Source organism: Rhipicephalus microplus, chromosome 4 (genome assembly GCF_043290135.1).
Source record: "Rhipicephalus microplus isolate Deutch F79 chromosome 4, USDA_Rmic, whole genome shotgun sequence".
Taxonomy (NCBI): Eukaryota; Metazoa; Arthropoda; class Arachnida; order Ixodida; family Ixodidae; genus Rhipicephalus; species Rhipicephalus microplus.
Genome location: NC_134703.1, coordinates 55,397,761 through 55,417,455, shown reverse-complemented (window position 1 = coordinate 55,417,455; position 19,695 = coordinate 55,397,761). Strand labels below are relative to the sequence as shown.

The 19,695-nt window shown below is 46.3% G+C and overlaps 1 protein-coding gene across 1 annotated transcript; it reads left to right on the top strand.

Moving 5' to 3' along the window:
• The first annotated feature begins 4,278 nt into the window (after positions 1 to 4,278).
• Positions 4,279 to 18,894, top strand: LOC119172657 (brain-specific homeobox protein homolog). Its single transcript, XM_075891870.1, has 3 exons — positions 4,279 to 4,803; positions 15,039 to 15,235; positions 18,464 to 18,894. Exons 1-3 carry the CDS (start codon positions 4,401 to 4,403, stop codon positions 18,647 to 18,649), a joined length of 786 nt encoding a protein of 261 aa, XP_075747985.1. The 5' UTR covers positions 4,279 to 4,400; the 3' UTR covers positions 18,650 to 18,894.
• Positions 18,895 to 19,695: the final 801 nt, after the last annotated feature.

Here is a 19,695-nt window from a genome sequence, read left to right as displayed (position 1 = left end):
TGCCGTAGCACCCGCACTCCTCCGCCCACTCACAACACACTTTTATCTCGCTTCCCCCACTCCACCGCCCGCAACGCTCGACCGCACGTCGAGTGGAAACATTCTTTCGGCTCGTTTATATACACCAAACTTTGACAAAACCCAACCCGCATCCGATGTCTGCGTTTCAAACAAACGTTTGCTCGAGTAAACGCTGCACCGAATTTCGCTTCACACCGTTCCAACGCCCGTTTCAACCGGGTCAACGCCGTGCGCACCGCTGCTGCTTCGCACCCTATCAGGGTTCCCATCGGGGAGATGGTCCTAAATTTCTTGTGCTCACGTTTGTTGAAAACAAAATTTACGCACGAGCAGACACACAAGCCACACACACGCACGTGAAGCTGTCAATTCCCTGTAGCAGTGATCAGGCTTCACTTATAACTTGGACACACACACTCGTGTCTTATTATGACTGCGTTTGCACCGGATTCACGTAATATCTCGACGCAGGTCACGCCTGATCGTATGGGGACAATCTCGAATGGTTAATGTTCTATGCTCACTTTGCATCCATTTACTACACACACATGCGTGGTCGGGTACATTCCGAAGATGACGCGCTCACACCAGCGATATTGATGGAACATACGATGACGCACAAATCGACGCGTTTCACCGAAGATCGAATCCATACTCGCTGCTTTTATTGATTGTAATGCGGTGAGTGTTTCGTTTCGCTGCGTGGGCATGATCCCAATAGTGAGCTCGGTCTTTAGATTCGACCGCTGACTTCCTCACTGCCAGTATACTATACGCACGAATGTCCGATGCTCTCCTTTAAGCACATTATGTTGCATATCAGAAACGTATAGACACATTCCATGCTTGTAAAGAGCAGTTGGCACCGTCGACGTACTGATGCGCTCGTGGCGACGTCTACGCACAGGGTTCCGCCCATCACAAAGCTCGCCACCCCTCCATGATCACGTGACAATTAAACAGCAGCTGCGAAGCTGCTGTTCCAGTCGTCACGCAGACGCTTCCACGTGGAATGCTTGCTAAAGTATGGTGACGGCGCCTACAAAGGAAAGGTGAAAAAAAATCACCATTTTGTAAAGCGAAAATATGTTCAAATAAAACAGTACAACTTTCAAACATCTTTTACGTCTTATGCAGCGGCACTGCATGCTTGCAGGCCTTCTTGTGCATGAATAAAGTTAATTGTTGATTTTTGTAACGTATGTTCGATCTAAACGCTCAACTACACAATATTATCGACAAACGAAAGAATATTAATATTAAGATAACTATATAGGTCGATACAATTGCACAGTGTTACACCATGTGAACTGTGTAACGGCTGTCGTTGAAAGCTGCCAAGTCATACTCATACACTTAACAAGAACTCATCATCATCATCACTAGCCACAGCATCGACAAAGTGTGCATCTTAGAGTTATCAGACGCCGCCGACCTTCAACAAGAAAAACAACCTTTCAGAGAGAAATAAAAAACAAAACAAAGTGACGCGGGTTCTGCACCCATGAAGGAGGCACAAGTTTCAGCAATCCTCTCAGTCTTGAAGATGTATTTCATTAAAATAGCAAATTTGTGCAAGTGCAAAGGAAAGGTGAAAAAATGCATTAATTTGTACAGCGAAAATATACTCGAATATCAACAGTATACAACTTTTCAACATCTTGTACTTCTTATGCAGTCACTGCATGCTTGCACGCTTGCTGTGCATGAATGACGTTATTGTTGATTTTTGTAACGTCTGTTCGATTTAAACGCTCAACTACGCAGTATCATTGACAAATACAAGAATAATTAATATTGTAAGTATTAAGATAACTATTTAATCAGGGAAAGCGCCGTTAAGCTCGAAAAACTTGAAATGTGGGCGTGTAGTGAGCACATCGCTATGAATGTATACGAAGTGCCAACTGTGCACGCCATAATTTTTCCTTTTGCAATTCGGTGAAATACTTATTACGTCACCGTTATTCCTTCCCCGAAATGGTGATACACCAAGTACGAATGCCACGTGCATTTGAGCAGCTGCACACTTTGTGATTAGCATTAAATCATTCTCTCGTGGCGCAAATGTCAGGCGCCTGGTGCGAGCTCCAATTCCGCCACTCAGTATTACATGCGTCGAGTAGTGTCCTCCCGGTATACTTGCATTATTAAGGCACCTTTTTTCCTTCCTTTTTTTTTCTACAGAGCAGTTACAAGCACTGGCATGGCTTCATGGTATAGATCGACGAGGAAGACTTGGTTTCCGTTCTTTTCCGTTCTCTGTTCGTTTCGTTAACACGATGGATACAGAATTAGCTGCTGTTTTCCGCAAAGCTAGCGATAATCACTGCAGTCGAAAGCGAGAAAAAAAGGTATTACGTCACCGGTGGGTACAGCATTCCAAGAAGCACGATACTAAAAAAACAACAAGGTCGAAATTAGAGTCAAGGCAGACTACAGGCTCATTCTACATTGTTACTGCAGTTTTTCGAGTATAACCCACTCCTGCATATAATCTCGCACCCCAACTACAAATTGCGAAAAAAAAAAAAAGCCATGTGAATTGCCGTGAAGGCTTCGTTCTTATAGATTACAGTGAGCAATGCCGTGAAGCCAAATTGATCGCCGAAATTTGTATTGAAGATACAACGACTTCAGCAAAAGTTGTTGACAAAGTTATTCGATATATCGAAGTAATTCCCGTTTTTGGGGGGAGTTCGATATATCCGAGTTCGGAGCGTTCTAGGAGCGTAAAAAAAAATAAGTATACTGTGACGAGCTTAGGAAATGTGAAGGCACAAATCGGTTTTGACTAGTACGGAGAAAATGATAATTGAAGATCACTGCTCGAGTTCCTAGTCCGGTAGTGGACACAACGATAAAAGTGGCCCCGCCGCGGTGGTCTAGTGGCTAAGGTACTCGGCTGCTGACCCGCAGGTCGCGGGTTCGAATCCCGGCTGCGGCGGCTGCATTTCCGATGGAGGCGGAAATGTTGTAGGCCCATGTACTCAGATTTGGGTGCACGTTAAAGAACCCCAGGTGGTCGAAATTTCCGGAGCCCTCCACTATGACGTCTCTCATAATCATATGGTGGCTTTGGGACGTTAAACCCCACATATCCATCAATCAAAGATAAAAGTGACGATGGTGATGATGGTGGTGCAGTATTAACGACATGCGTTTCAATCGTATGCGCACAAAGACGTCCAGCAAGTTGCCCTGAAATATTAAAGCAGCGTGGAGCGCCTTCACAAATCCACTTATCATTATTTGGAGTGAATTGGAGTGTTTCCCTCTTTAGCGACTCTCGTAGCTCGACTTCGATATCATTCCGACTGAATCGCCGAGAAAGCGTAACAACCTCGTCGTCTTTTTCTTTTAACTCGGAAGAAAAGAGACGGACTCGATAACAATGCTTTCTTTTCCTTCTCTTTTTTTGTCGACGGTACCGAAATCAGACATGAAAGAAGCAACCATTTCCACTCAAAGGATTCCGACACAATGCGTGCGTTTTTTTTTCTTTGGCGAAATTGAGTGGAATAGCTGCAGAGTGAAGAGGTTTGGGAGCTAACGGAACAAAAGAAAAGACATTTGGGGAGCAAGCGAGGGAAACGGGAAGGGGGAATGTCGGAGGTGGGGAGACCCATCCACTCGCTAAAACCCGAATCGAAACGCCAGAAAATCAGATTAACCCGCGCCATTCCTCTCTCCTCTTTTTACCATCTTGCCACGAAAAAAAAAGAGAAAGAGGAAAATTGTGGGGGAAAAAAGAGGCCTTCCGCGTCGTCGCAGTTTCAGCGGCGTAAAAGAGAGAGGAGGGTGAGCATTGCTTTTTGTCGGTTCGATGGTGCACATCGCCCTCTCCCGATCTTCATGCGATGTACCTCCCCTCCCTCAGATGAGGTTATAGACGGGCGCGCAGGGAAAGACGCCGACGCTGCCACCAGATCGGAGAAGGCGGAGCCTGCGAGGAGCTGGCACCGCCTCCGGTGCTAAGCCCCCCATTGGCCCGGGAGAAGAGGAAAGCGCGGTGGCTCCCGAAGTGTGCCGCGTCGGGCTGCGTCCCCATTAGGGAACCCGGAGAGCACTTTTCCCATGCGCGGCGTCGCACCGTAGCGGGGGAGAGGTCGGGAAGGAAGACGCGATAATAAAGATAACAACGAGGGCCCTACGCTGCTCGGGCTTCCCTCACCTCCTGCGCCTGTTTTCGGCCTTTTAGGTTCCCCTTTTCTGCCTCGGCCGACTAAAACGTGTTGAAAACAGATCGGCGGCACACGCGTTGAATTGGCGTCAGCGACGGCCGATGATACGTCATGAGGGCGCCCGACGATCAGCAACACCGGCGGAGCGGCTCGTTGTCGACGTGAGAACGACGGCTTTCTAGCTCGTGGTGGGCGATGCGTTTCCCGGAGTCGGTGGCCGCGTCTACGACTGCGAACGCTGAGAGAAGCGACACGATGATGAGCGCCTTCTACCGCAAGGCCGTGAGCGAGGACGACGGCGGTGAGACGGCGACTGGCTACCGACACAAGATGTCGCCGCGCCGTTCGTTCATGATCGCTGACATTCTGACGGCGCCACCTGGGACACCGCTAGCCGACTCCCCGCTCTGTCTGGGCCCGTCTCCCATGCACGTCCGCGGATCAGCCTCGCAAGGCGGTGCGACCAGTGGACCGACTTGCCTGCAGACGCCGCCGCTTGGTCCAATATACTCTCAGGGATCGGCCGTGGCGGCATTCCTCCCGGCCGCTCATTTCATCGGCAAGTCCATCGAGCAAGGGTCCTTCCTTCTGTCGCCAGGTACGTGTACCAAGTTCGTAACGATATGCTACAAAAGGCGAACAGCAGGGACTGTGGGGGCGTCTTCAAACACACCACGAACTGCATCCGTGTCGCACGCGAGCAGATGTCAGCCTAACAACGGCGGAATACTTTCTAAAGTGGTCTACCATGGGCACAAACGGCCCTAGTACGAACAAAACACTTCGTGAATTCTGATTCATGTCTTTGGAAGATCGCTTTCATAGGTATGGGTTCAGAATACGCTAAAGTCAACTGCAGACATGCTACGCGGCGAGATATATTGACTCGTTATGAAGTGATGATGTGCACTTTCAGTGTGGTTCATCTAAATTACTAGTACGAATGACTGGGAAGCTAGCCGAATACTCAGAAGAAGAGAGAAGGAAAGATAAATGGTTATACGCAGGTATAATAAAGGCATGTGATAGGCATGCAGTATAAGTGTTTGTCTTTTTGTGTAGGGGAAGCTGGTCCCACAGAATACATTAATTCACCCAGTGCATAAGATTTCGTATTTCTCGTTTGCGTGCTTTCACATAGTTTGTACAATTGAATAAAAATGTCATTTGCTGAAAATATAGGAACAAGTTATTTTTAGAGGATGTGAGTCAGAAAGTTTAACAAGTTTAACTCGCGAAGATAAAATTTGAAGCTGTATATGGAGACAATGATGATTCTATATTCGATGTTAACATTCTGTGCGAGGCTGAGTCCATAGTTCAGTACGAATCACTCGAAATTGTTACACTTTTTTTAAACACACATATTATCACACAATAAAGTATATGAGAGTAAGCATCTACAAAAATAAAATAAAGAATGTTAACAAAATTCTGCAGAAATGTACCCAACTGGTAATGCTTGGCAAATTATTGTGACTTGATAAGATCGCAAGCACTCTCAAATTATGACAGGTAGACTGCCATTATCCCTCAAGAGGAAGGTATATAACAGCTGTATATTACCGGCACTTAGCTACGGAGCAGAAACCTGGAGACTTGCAAAGAGGGTTCAGCTTAAATTGAGGACAACGCAGCGAACAATGGAAAGAAAAATGGTAGGTGTAACCTTAGAGACAAGTAGAGGGCAGAGTGGATTAGGGAACAAACAGGGGTTAAGGATATCATAGTTGAAATCAAGAAGAGGAAATGGACATGGGCCGGGCATGTAGCGCGTAGTCAGGATAACCACTGGTCATTAAGGGTAACTAACTGGTATTCCCAGAGAGGGCAAGCGGGTTAGGGGGAGACAGAAGGTTAGGTGGGCAGATGAGATTAAGAAGTTTGCGGGTATTAATTGGCAGCAGCAAGCACATGACCGAGTTAACTGGTGGAGCATGGGAGAGGCCTTCGTCCTGCAGCAGTGGACGTAGTCAGGCTGATGATGATGATGATGATGAAGATCGCTATAGAGACGAGACAGTGCGTGAAAAAAAAAAACTATGCAACCACTTGCGTGAAAATGCAATATAAGCAAAAGTTCCAGGCAGAAGACCAACAAAAACACAGTACCTGAGCAGATATAGAAGTCATCGATTCAGATTAGTTGGCACAGCAGACCATCACGTTTTTTGCAAATAACCGATCTAACAGCTATGCACGATTTCCGTGTGCATAGATATGCTTCACTAATCTTACGTGCTCTAATCATATGGTGGTTTTGGGACGTTAAACCCGACATGCCAATCAATCTCACGTGCTCTGTGTATATTTTTCTTTCTGAAGCAATACAGTAGATAACTTGGTACAGAGCCTTTAACGCACGCTTTCTCAGCCGGTCTCTGTGCAGATGTTCGTTTTAGTTGATCTATACAGAGCATCTGCATATATTGCATTTCCTCGCAATAACACAGAAATCCAACCATAAGCTCAGCGCCTCACCTGTAATTTTTTCACCGGCTCTTCACTACCGCTATTTGTTCACGCTCAATAGCTTGAAGTTATGTGGCAGCGTGATCGGGAGTGAGTTGGTGAAATTAAATGAAATTTATTAATCGCTTGGAGAGAGTCAGTTACTTGGGCAAGGATAACGCACTGAGTGGTGTACAATCTGCCAAACTTTTCGAACGTAACGTGTTAGAGGAGGAGAACAGTATTTTCTGAAAGTTTTGTAAGACATGGCGGCAAATGAAAGTGGGGGGAGGGGGGAGGGGGGAGAGACTTTCTAATTTGATCTCTCACTGTAAACGACTCAAAAAACAAGCTGTAAAATGTGCGCATACAAAACTTAGACGACTGGGAAGTGATTATTTCGGGTAACCTAAATGTTGTATATGCATAAAAAGTGAATTAGTGTAGAATATATAAACATCTTCAATTCGATAAAACCTATAAAGAAGGAACGGCATTATGAACTCGTAATTATGAGGCGGTAAAAAAAAGAATCACTGCTTGGCAAGTGATCATTATAAACATTTATTATGAATTCCCACAACTTTTTGGTATATGACCCTGGTAGCACACATTGTTGGAAAGCCTGTGCTACGGACTCCTTTCTCACCACCCCTTCTGACCATGTAGGACATGGCGAGAGTGGCACTGCATTTGGGCGTGCTGTGATACGGACGGTTCCCGTGGCTAGGCCAAGACTTCCGAATAAATTACGTGCACATTATTCATACTTAAAATTTTTATAGATTTATCAAACTTCGGAAAAAAACTGTATGTCGATAGTTATTTTTATCATTTGTATTGAATTTAAGGGATTATTTAACGTGTTAATGTTCCCATTTTTTACTTCTTCCACCACCAATTCATTTTCTATCAGTTGAAAATTCTGTCATAGCGCTTATCCAAAATCATTACGCAAAAGCCCAAGTCCCAAACGCTGAAGCCTACCTAATGCACAAGCTTATGCACGGATGGAGAGTGTTCACGTGAGATCTATATAACTTATCGTTTTTTTTTTTACTGTGGCAATACAGCCAGTAATAACAGCCGCGTCATAAAAGTCTCACCGAACGACTACCTGCGGTATGTAAACACATCCCAACAGCTAAAGACAAATATGGCTCAAAGCAAGCACCAGCAGATGTAGTTCAGTTACCTCAGAAAGCAGCCGAAAGGGGGGGGGGGGTGATATTTAAGATGAAAGTTTCTTACGAAGCTTCGATTCACACCACTCCCTCTTTCATGACGTCATCATTACTGAATGGCAGCATATTGCCATTTCCGTGATCACGAACTGGCAGGTGACATGCACCACGATTCATTGCGTAAAGTGAAATACTAGTTATAGCGACACGAATTAACTGTTAATAAAATATGACAGATAAAACAACTGACGAATTGATTATATCGCAATTCGGCCACTGAGTTTGGAATTGTATACAATCAAGGGCGGCACTAGGGTTTCTTTTTTTTACCAGGGGACGACAATGAGCTCGCTTAGTAAGTGCCTGCGTGTTTCTGGGGGAGGGGGGTGGGGTTATGGAAGGACTTGCCTGTTGTTAGTATACTTTTGGGCGCAATTGAGAGGGGAGGGTTTCAAAGGGAGGGGAAGGGGGCAGGCAAAAGTAGGGGGGGGGGGCGGCCGGATTCCCCTCTCTGTCTACGTATCCCCCCTGGACTTCCTCTGTTTAGACTTTGATCGCTTTGATATTTCGTTCCGATATATTCACGCACACTGGAACACTTGCTGTAGTATTCCTGAACACAATAAATGACGAGTAAGTAAGCAAAAAAAGCAGCACTGAAGTACTTTTAAAGATATTTCTATTGTACTATTGTCTAAACATCGAAAACAGCCGCAGTAACGATATTTTTTATTATAAATGCCGTGTCAATATCGCTCATGAAAGCGTGCTTCACCTTGGAGCTTTGTGTGTATCAAGAAGCCTGCCACCAGGGGCAGCTTGTGGCGCGGGCAATGAATATTCTCCGGAGCCACATCATTTTGCGTTTCTAGTCGGATTAGGCTCATACATGCGAGTGAAACAGCGAATTGTCGCTCGCGCTGTACCAATTTGCAAAAAAAGAAGACTAAAGCTCTAGGCGTTAACTTCCAAAGCCGACTGTATCGAACTCAGGTGAATCGCATTATATTTTATATCGAACTATTTTCGAACACGACAATTAAACATTAAACGTGCAGGAACACCTCACATATTGAACATCGGGCAGTGCGATACACCCCAAGAAGCTGGGTGTACGTTACATGAAGTTGGCTGTTTATTTTCAGAACGAGATATTCACGCGTTCATTTTGAAGAGTGAGCGGTCTGATTGTAAGGGTGCCGCATACAGTGAGTAGGCACCGTCGCATGCTATAGCATGAAATTTCCCATGATTTCTCGCCGTCGCGGTTGTCGGGAAGGTTTCGTTTGCGGTTGTTAAATCATTGGCTGCCGTAAAACGAAGAAAAACCTCGCTATTTTCCACGACGCTCACAGTCTTGCAGCCAGAACAGTTTGACGTAGAGAAAAAGTCTAACATCACCGGCGCGCCCAATAGCCCAAGAAGCACGCTGAGTATGATAATAAATAACAATTCCAACATTACGGCCGGCTATAGTAGAGGCTTCCGGTGCCCAACGAGCACGTACAGTGGCGGTTAAAAGTGTTGAGTCACCGTGTCACATGGCGCAAGTTATTGCCTAGAGCGTCATTCCTGCATATAACGAATATTCCAAACGACAAACTGCGAAAATATACAACCAAACAAAAAAATTTCCCGCGTATTGGCGTAAGCCGCTTTCTTCGCATTGTGACAAAGTAGTACCGTGAAACCAACTTGGGCACCGAAATTTGTTTGGAAAATACGGTAACTTTTTCGACGTCTACAACGAACTCCTCTACGTACAGCACCAACCGTGGTGGTGCTTGAATGCTCACACGAAGGTTGTGGGTTTGAATCCTGGTAGCGGCGGGGGCATTCTTATGGAGTCAAAATGCTTGAGACCGATGTACTTAGATTTAGGTGCAAGTTCAAGAATCCCAGAGAGCGAGAGAGAGAGAGATTTTATTTGGGCACGACGCGAAGCATAGCAAATGGATGGATGGATGGATGGATGGATGGATGGATGGATGGATGGATGGATGGATGGATGGATGGACGGATGGACGGACGGACGGACGGACGGACGGACGGACGGACGGACGGACGGATGGATGGATATGGCTGTACCCTTTAGATTGGGCGGTGGCTAGCGCCACCAAGCCGTAATACTTAATGAACCCAAAGCTATATTTATTTATTTTTCCTTAAAAAGTGAGTTTGGGTTCCTATACCAGGGCTCCACTCCAGCCAAAGCTGATCGTCAAAAGCCGAGCCGGACAGCAGTGTCTGCCACTGTTCCTCTGTGTTGTTCATGCTGTGGTGTTTGTTCTTCATCGGGAATCCCACGTAACGTGAAACGGAGTTGGTGTGGCCCCGCACCACGGACATATATCTCTGTGTGCTGTGGCAGAGAATACATGTATAGCTCGTGTAAGTTCATGCATGTGTTTGCCTGGAGTCTGCGTAATGCCGCAGATTATATTGCTGCGAGGTTTTTGTGCGCTGCTGGATACAGTTTTTTTGTTACCCTGTTCGCTCGAAAAATCTGAGAAGAATTAGGGTCTAGGGGCGTTGGGTTTTCTGTTGCAGTGTGCAAAGAAGCTGGGTGATTTGTGAAGCCTCGAACCGCCTCATCCGCAAACTGGTTCCCGGTGACGCCTTCGTGCCCTGGCGCTCAAATTATGGTTTCAGTGTATTCAATTAGAAAGTCCTTACGAGCTTTGGTTAGAATTTAGAATGCCTTAAGAATCTCTGGCATTTTAAATTTCTGAAGTCATTTACTACTGCGGCCATCCTAACAGTTGTTTCGGCTCGTAGAATTCAAACAATATTATTATCCAAGTGCAACGATATGAACTGGCAAATGATATCTCGCATTGATATAAATTATATCTTGCATGATACCTTGGTGGGTGGGTGGGTGGGTGGGTGGATGGATGGATGGATGAATGGATCTGCTTCTATTATTTGCCGCTGCAATGCATGCCCTCCGAGCGAGAGGCGAAGATGTACGCCGAGTAAGAAGCATTCAGCTGGAGCAGAGCAACCTGCTCGCCACAGTGACGCGCTTCTAAAACATGTACTTTGCGTGCTTCACTGAAGCCATCCTTTATGTATACACGCATAGCTTCATTATATACGTGTACCTGGCATGCTTGTAGAGACCAGACTTTTCGGGTATATATAAGCTGTATATAACCGGGTATCTAACCAACACCGCATATACGGACATGTGGAACAAAGTATATAGTAGCAGATATAAACAAAGCCCATTTTTTCCTTTTATTTACACTAGACATTATGCTATTTGTGACAAATTATTCACGATGGGAAGTCGGAGTCACTCTGAAACATATGCGTATTCGTTTGCTGGAAATATATAGCACCAACAGATTTTCGCTTTGAAGCGGTCACCAACAGTGACTGCTACGTATTCGAAGACCGTCTTCTATATACTGAGTGGAATGGCGATGCTGCTGGAATTTCGTACGAAGAGACCGCGCGGCGGTTCGTGCAAACGCAGAAGCTCCCGCTCCCTCGAGGTCCTGCACGCTATTCTTGAAGTATCGTGCCTCCTCTTTTTCGCGCGGCGTGTAAACGCCAGCATCAGCAGCACAAACAGCGGCGTAGCGGGCTTCCGCGGCGGCGCTCGTGATGTCATTAAGGGGAACGGGCTAAGAAGCGTCTAATTATCGTGTCCGACCGCCTCGTTCTCTTCTTTTCCCCCCAATCCGACGGTCTTGCTGCGTCCTCGTCCCAAGGCACTTGTGCCGCCGCGCTAATGAATGGCGCCACTGCGCTTCTTTCTCTCTTGCCTCGCTACACTCTTCGAACGGCAGCCCCTCGTCAGCGCTTCTACTCGGAAACCGCCTCACCAGCGGCTCGCTTGTACGTATGCGTCCGCCGAGACAAGCGGCAGCCATCATCGCGAAAAGCGACACACTTAACGTTGACAGAGAGGAAGAATGCAGTGGGAGTTTAACAAAAAAAGGACCATCTCTCCGAAGGGAACCCTGATGGGATTCGACGTAGCAGTGAGGCACATACATCTTGCCACCTTTTGGTTGAAAGCTTCTGCAGTTGGTTATGCATTGCAGAATGTACTTTCTGTGCAACCTTGAAATCTTCTAAATTACCTGACCTGCAATATTTTCTTTCAGATCGGCGTCGTATTACCCGAAGCCTCTCATACTCAGCGTCAACACCTGAATACCCATCTGGAATGGGTACTGCACGAGTAGCTTTTGTTAGTACATGTTTCATCTTCGATCCATACGTTTCTGCGTCAGAACAAGGTTCAAGATAAATTCTCATAAATTCTTGGGAGTATTTTTAGACCGGAGACTAACATGGTCGCCTCATGTCCAGTCCCTTGAACAAAAAGTGAATCAGGCCATTAGAATCCTCCGGCATCTCTGCGGGGCCAAATGGGGTGGTACTACAGAGTCATTCTTAGCCCTACATGTTGCCTGGATACGCCCCATCGTAAGTTACTCACTGCCTCTGCTGCACGGACTTCCAGCCTCCATCGAAAGGAGACTTCACTTGTTATTGGCAAGGAGCTTGAGTCTAGGGTTGCCCCGGTCAACTTCCAGTGCTTTAGTATATGCAGAGGCTCGACCACCACCTTTGGCAGCTTCATATAATGTATAATAAAAAAACAAAGATGTACAGATGGATCATGCACTGAAGAAGCTTCAGCCTGTGTGGTCTTTATACCCGAAATCCAGAAAAAGAGAATGCACAAATTATCGCACAAATCTTCATCGACCACAGCAGAATCGGTGGCTATCTTTGAAACAGTTAAGCTTATCTGCAAGAATCCTGAGCCACGAAAGTGGGTGATATGCACGGATAGCAAACCTGCTCTTCAGCTAATCAGAAATGTGAGATAACTTTACAAAAATGGTGAAATATCACAATGTATTGCAGAAACTGTGGAATATGCCTCATCGCAGGGCCACAACATCGTATTCTAATTGATACCATGCCACAGTGGAATAAAGAGAAATGAAGAGGCTGACAGCCTCGCGAAGAAAGCATTGAAGGAAGAGCGGGATTGCGCAATCCTTATGTCTGGGGCGTATATTTATTTATTTATTTATTTCAAAGTACCTTACAGGCCCCATGAGGGGCATTGAGTAAGGGGGGCTATACATATATACAAATAAACTGAAAAAAAATATACAAGACAGACAATTGAGCAAGGGGGGAATACATATAGACACCTCAAAATGAAAAAAAAGTACAAAAGAAACAATTGAGTAAGGGGCGCAATACTTATATACATCTCAAACTAAAACAAATACAAAAGAAATAATTGGAAAATAATAAGTCAAACAAAAAGCACCAACATGTACAAAAGTTCAACATGTACAAAAGATACACGCATAGTAACCGTGGGCAAAACACTTTATTTCCTGCGCAGGCAGCGGCCACAAGGCAGAATCATCGCGCACATGAATGTGACAATCACAAAAATGAACCAATACGGACCAATGAATTATGATACGGCATCTACTTGCTGAGGCATGTGAAGTGGCTTGATAAGATATGACGGAATGTGTCAAAGTTTGTCTGGGATGCAATGTCGTCAGGCAAACTGTTCCACAGACGGATAGCACGTGGAAGTGCGGACTGATTGAACGCGTTTGTTGAGCCGTATACACGGGAATAGCTATAGAATAGAATAGAATAGATTATTCGACATTTTATAACGCAAGGAGCTAACCATTGTTCGATAGAGACGTGGTTTGAGAGCCCTAAATAAAGGAAACAGTACTTTATGAAGTTGATCCACACAGAAAATTTTCCATAGTGACAGACCTCCCACGACACCTAGATACAATAAACCACTGACTTTGATTGGAAGTAGCATACACAGACAGCTTCATGCACAGGATACATCGATCCAACTCACCCGAATGTCATTGGGGTCATGCAGAAGGAAATGTTTGCCATATTATTTTGGGGTGCGTCAAATACGCGAATGAAACAGAAAAATTAAAGAACAAATTAGCAAGTTTGTACAGACGGCCCCTCACAATAAACTACTTGGACCATGGCCTGAGATGCATCTCCAGAAAAAGGCAATAATCTTCCTGACAGACTTTTTAGTGGAGACTGGACCAGACAATCGCTTATAATAGACAGCCAGAGATGGATATATATAAAATGTGTGTATGCATATACTGACAGTATGAAAGGAAGGAAACTGCTCGAAGAAAACTCTGTATTGGCATGGTATTTGAACTGGTTTCAGTGTGCTACTATGTTTTTTTTCGTATTGTTAATTTTTGGGTACCGTTCTGTATTATTCTTTTTTTTTGCTACAGAACTTTGATATGGAGTAGCCGAGGCAACATGCACCCCAACCTCTCCACAGCAAAACAGTTAAAACGAACAGAACAGAACAGAAGTGGCAATGGTGCACACGGCGTTGTCCTGGTTGATATATGCGTTGACGCGGGTGCTGGATGGACTGTTTGGAGCAAAACTCGGCGTAGCGTTTACTCGAGTAAACGTTTGTTTGAAACGCAAAGACGCCGAAGGCGGGTTGGGTTTCGTGTAAGTTTCATCGCAGATAAACGAGCCGAAAGAGTGTTCCGACTCGACGGGTGGTAGAGTGTTGCGGGCAGTGGAGAGTGTGAAGCGAGTGAGAAGTGTGTTGCGAGTGGGCGGAGGAGCCGGCATCCGTGGGCGCTGCGGCGAGCGTTCCGCGGCTGAGGGGAAAGTGACGTCAGAGCGCACCTGCGAGGGAAACAGGTGAGTGGAGCGTGCCGTCCAAGAGCAGCTGCGGCGTGACCTACTTGGCACCACTCCAACACGGCGAGGGGAACGCGTTGCGGCACGTTAGTGAGGACGCACGTGCACACGACATTACACACGTGAGTCAAATAGCTGCTTCGCATCTAAAAAGGAAGACAGAGTGCAGTATAATAGATCATGAAATGATAAAGGGAGATAATCAGTACAGAATTCGGAAAGCTTTTATTTCATGAGTTATCATTGGTCGGTCGCTAATCACATGCCCAGATTCGGGATCGCTTGATTTGTTTTCTCTTACGAAATATTTTTTATAGATTGGGAGCTTTTTGGGAAGGCCGGTGCTGAATGGGTGCCGAGACTGTACGTCAAATGCTACAATTCAGATTCATGTAGACAAAATTTAGCGCTATCGACAAAAATGCGAAAGCTGCAGGGAACACACGCCACCAGAGATGTTATTTACGTGCAGGGCTGGCGTTTCCGAGCCTGTTCGGGGGCCCGGGCAGCTGCGAGCCCGGTTCACGTCCCTGCCGTCGCCGCAAGGCGCGCACCGTGTTCAGCGACCAGCAACTGCACGGACTAGAAAAGCGTTTCGAGGCGCAGCGCTACCTCTCCACTCCGGAGCGCCTGGAGCTGGCCACCGCGCTCAGCCTGTCCGAGACGCAGGTACGTGTTGCACAGGCACAATACTTATTGTTTGCCGGTGGTGTGGAAACTTTGCATCTTCGACGCATGTATGCTGTGCAATACTGATCCTAGATCTCGTAGTACTCTTTATATACATAGCCAGAGCGTATTTGTTTAGGTTTAGCATGCTTGTGGTGAGAGGCGCCTTTTACTAAGGGGTATAATCATGATGTATGTAATGACTAGTTATGGGTCTATCGCCCTCCAATAACAAATTCACTATTACTTGAGCTTCTCAGTTGACCACTGCATTGGCGCCGCGTTATAAATGAAACTTTCATTCGACGCTGTTATACTTAATAAGCAAGTGGTCATGGGCTGATTTTCGACTATGGAGGCCTGATTTTTTGGGGGCGCAGTGCAAAAGCGCCCGTGTTTGAAGTGATAGATTTCAGTGCGCGTGAAAGAACACCAGATTATCAAAATTATGCTGTACGTTCCCACCACTGCGTGCCTTGCGATCAAGCTATTGAGCAGGGACGTGATACCGTAGAATTTAGGATCAGCACACGTGTATCTGTATTTCTGTTTCCGCATCCCTGAAATTTATTCTGGCATTAAAGCATTTTTGTTGAACATTCATGAACACAAGTTTTATTCATAATTATTTGTTGACGCCCTCGCAAGTGCAAGTGCGCCGCATCAGCTGATATACTATATAGATACGCGATACAGATACGCGATATATAGTTACGCGATAGCTTCCTTGTGTTCTTGTTCACCAGAACGATTCAAGATACTTTTACAGTAGAAACAGAGCATACTATATCAGTTCAGAAAGGTAGAAAAAAAAGGTCATCTACCACAACTCTTTCAGTGTCCAAACGCAGTGAAGCCACGTGCGCAGACTCTTCTGTTCTTCCATCGGAACCCACACTGTCCAAATAAAATAGCGAAACTGGCGCATAAAACTTCAGTTGGGGGGGTGCAAATGCAAGGAGGGAAAACAAGCTGCGCACTCGACGAAGTGGTCCGAAACGTGCCTCTGGGAAAGACGACAACGGCGGCGCGGCGACGAGGACGTGGGGGGTCAGAGCGTGTACAAAAAGCCGAGAGATCTCCATCGCTGCTGCCGCGCACGACGCGCCCTCTTACGTGTCCTTGTGTGGCGGGAGCGATACAATAACATCGCTGCGCCCATTGTCTCGATCACGACACCGCTTTTGTCCTCGATGTAGCTCGCCCGCAGCGACCGTGCGGGCGCTCAACGCAGCAAACGCACTGGACTGTTGCGCTCGACTCGTTTGCGACTTTCGTAGTTTCCTCTCTCCCCTTATTTCTCTCCCCCTCCCTCGTTTTGTTGTTTCGTTATTATTTCTTGTTATGTCACGACACGCAGTCGAAAAAGCAGCGTCCGAGCGCCGGCTGAGGTCCGACCAAGCTTTAAACTCTGCAAATTGTGCCTCGAGGCAACAACATCCCCCTTTTTTTTCCGCATTGCCATTGTGTGGTGTGGGAGAGAGGGAGCGAGCGATTGAACGGAGAATGGAAGAGGAGAGGACTGCGAGACGTCCACTGCGTCGTTTAGTGAACAATGTTTAATCTCGGTGTTGCCCCCCCCCCCCTTTTTTTTTCCTTTCCTCGACTCTTTCAATCTGAATGGTGGTGGTCCGGCTGTCAATGAGTTTTCAAATCGATGGCGTCATTAGTCGCAATTCAGTCGCTTGTCCGCGCCAAGTTCCAAAGAGCTTTCACTCGACCGGCGTGATTAGAGGAGCCCCTGTGCGGGCCTTATCGTCACCTGTTTCTTATGGAGAGCATTAGGTCTGGCGTTTATCTCAAGTACAGTGTTCGAATAAAAAGAGACTTAGAGATAATGGTAAACTGATTATCGGAACGGAAAGAAAAAGGGGAGCACGTTTTTCTTTGCGTTTTGCTCCTGAATTATTTGTATTGGGGGAGCGAACAGCAAGCATATTCTACATAAAACAACGCTATACGCATGGCGTTGCACCAGCCTATGCATTTGTCTTATACATTTGCCTGAAAAGGAAAATACATCCGTCCGTTCCATTCACAATCTCAAGTGCTTATAGGCATGCCCACAAGGGCGTGGGCGGACAGGGGGCCGCCCCTCTTGCAAAATCACTAAGGAGGGAGGGGGGGGGGGGCGATGTTTGCCCCGTACATTGACTCAATAGAAAGAAGTGGGAGGGGGGGGGGGGGACTCCACGATGAGCTTGTGCCCCCTCCGAAGGGGTACCCTGCGCACTCTTATAGGAGCCGAGTTTCGAATTCAAGCGCGCAACATTAATTTAGTTACATAATAATACTGATGAATTCGCTGCACCTAGGAAGGGCAGCGTATATGCATACCTATCAGATATGAAGAAATGCTATTATTTACAAAACGAAGTGGTTAAGCGTTCGGACTGAAGGTTAGCCAACTAATCATCCGAATGGGAGTGTCAATTATGCCCCCCCCCCCACCACATTTACTCAGTAGGACATATTATGTTGTTTCTTGACGTTCAAAATTATGACCACAGATCTTTTTTATTTAACATTCATGGCGGTCGGTGACCCCTGACTGTTTGTTTATCAGCCACTTTCACAACCGGAAAGTCTGGGACCAATGTCTTACGCGACTGTGACGAATGCTGCCATAGAATAAATCTTCCCCCTGAGCCCTTCGTGGTGCCATTGGGGTCACGAACTACAAGGAATCCACACAATGAATCACTAACTTCATACAGCACCAAAACTAACCTTTTCAAGTTCTTATTTTTTTCGCGTACAAATAATTCATGGGACTCGTTGCCAATGTAACAAGTGCATAGTATAAAAGCAATCGGAAGTCTTCAGGATTGATGGTAGCTGATGTTATTAATGTTCCTTTGTTGTGTGAATTTTGCATATTGAATCCTCGCACTTTTTGAGATGCTCAAGGTGTTATTACTTTAAAGCTAATTAAGCTGTACTAATTAGACACTGTCTTTCTTTCGTTTGTTTTTTCTTTCAATGCACTGTGTGTAAATCTCTAGCCTTTACACTTTTGCCCCTCCCGCAAGGGCCCATGATGGGCCTGCAGTATCTGTAAATAATTAAATAAATAAATTGTTCCAAGTGGCGCTATTGTTCAAGTACTTTTTTTTTCTTCGCTCGGGCTTCCTTCTTCAGCGCTGTTCTGAATTTCTGTGTCTCTCGTACGAACTTGTCCAAGAGACGAGAGTAGCAGCGTATCATTCCGCCAAACGCTGGACGCAGGTTAAAACGTGGTTCCAGAACCGGCGCATGAAGCACAAGAAGCAGATGCGCAAGGTGGGCGAGGACAGTTCCTCGACAGCGGTGGCGACAAGGCACGGCCTGACGGACGACTCGAACCCAGGATCCTGCGGCTCAGACCTGGACGGCGAGCTGGACGTCGTCGGAGACGGTGGCGCGGCGCGGTAGGGAGCCGTCTATAGACCATCTGTCCCGAGGGCAGTTTCAACTGGCATATCTTCTGGCATATCTTCTGGATATGCCAGTTTCAACTGGCATATCTTCTATAGACCAGGCAGTTTCAACTGGCACATCTTCTGATGTGGCACTTATACACATAGCTATCCACAAGCATAGATGCGATAAGCGCGTGCTAACATGGCGACGTGACAATGGCCACCACGGACACGTTGAAAGAGTACAGCGCCTTCTATAGCACCCCTGAGAGTAATATAATAATTGTTGCCATGTTGCGTCCTAAAACAAAAGTACGGTTGCGAGAGACAGTCCTAATGTAGGGCTCCGGCAATTTCGACCCCTTTGGGTTCTTTAACATGCCCTTGAATCTAAGCACACTGGCCTCCTGTAGCATTTCGTCTCCATCAAAATGCGGCCGCTATGGCAGGGATTCGCTCCCGCTACCTTGCGGTCAACAGCCAAGTAGACTACCACGACGGTTAGCGCTGCTGAGTGACTCGCATCGAGTGGCCTGGCAATGTGTGCGAGTTAGCGTTGGGCAATGAGGTCTACAGGCGACACTGAAATAAAGAGGGCCGTTTGTGGACTTATCGTCAAAAAAAAAAAGAACATTCTGGGGTATTACATGCCAAGTAAAACGTGATTACAAGGCCCGCTTTCCGTTAACGGTTCTTCAACGCATCATGTTAACGCTTAGGTACTAAACGCCTGTTTCTGCGTTACGCCGTCATCGAAATGCGGCCCCCGTTGCCTACGATCGAACCCACACCATCTGAACATAACGCCATTGTCTGCTGAGTTATCACTATAGATTCGACTGATCACTTTCGGGGATCTTTAGCGAAAGTCGTTATTACAGCTCCATATTCCTATTATGATCCCCCAGGTCCATTTTGAAAACTTCCTGCAGCTGAACGTTACGTAGCTACGTGATCGATTTTGAAATCTTCCCCTTGAATCCAGTCAATTACTAATGAATTACACCACGTCGCAAAGAAACTGCATGCTCAGCCTAAAAACCTTCGATATATTCTAAC

Bases quoted from the DNA above. Each gene is read 5' to 3' on its own strand.
- LOC119172657 (XM_075891870.1), top strand. From the start codon at position 4,401: ATGCGTTTCCCGGAGTCGGTGGCCGCGTCTACGACTGCGAACGCTGAG. The intron at 4,804-15,038 runs GTACGTGTACCA...ATTTACGTGCAG, and splicing joins GTCCTTCCTTCTGTCGCCAG to GGCTGGCGTTTCCGAGCCTG. The intron at 15,236-18,463 runs GTACGTGTTGCA...CGCTGGACGCAG, and splicing joins TCAGCCTGTCCGAGACGCAG to GTTAAAACGTGGTTCCAGAA.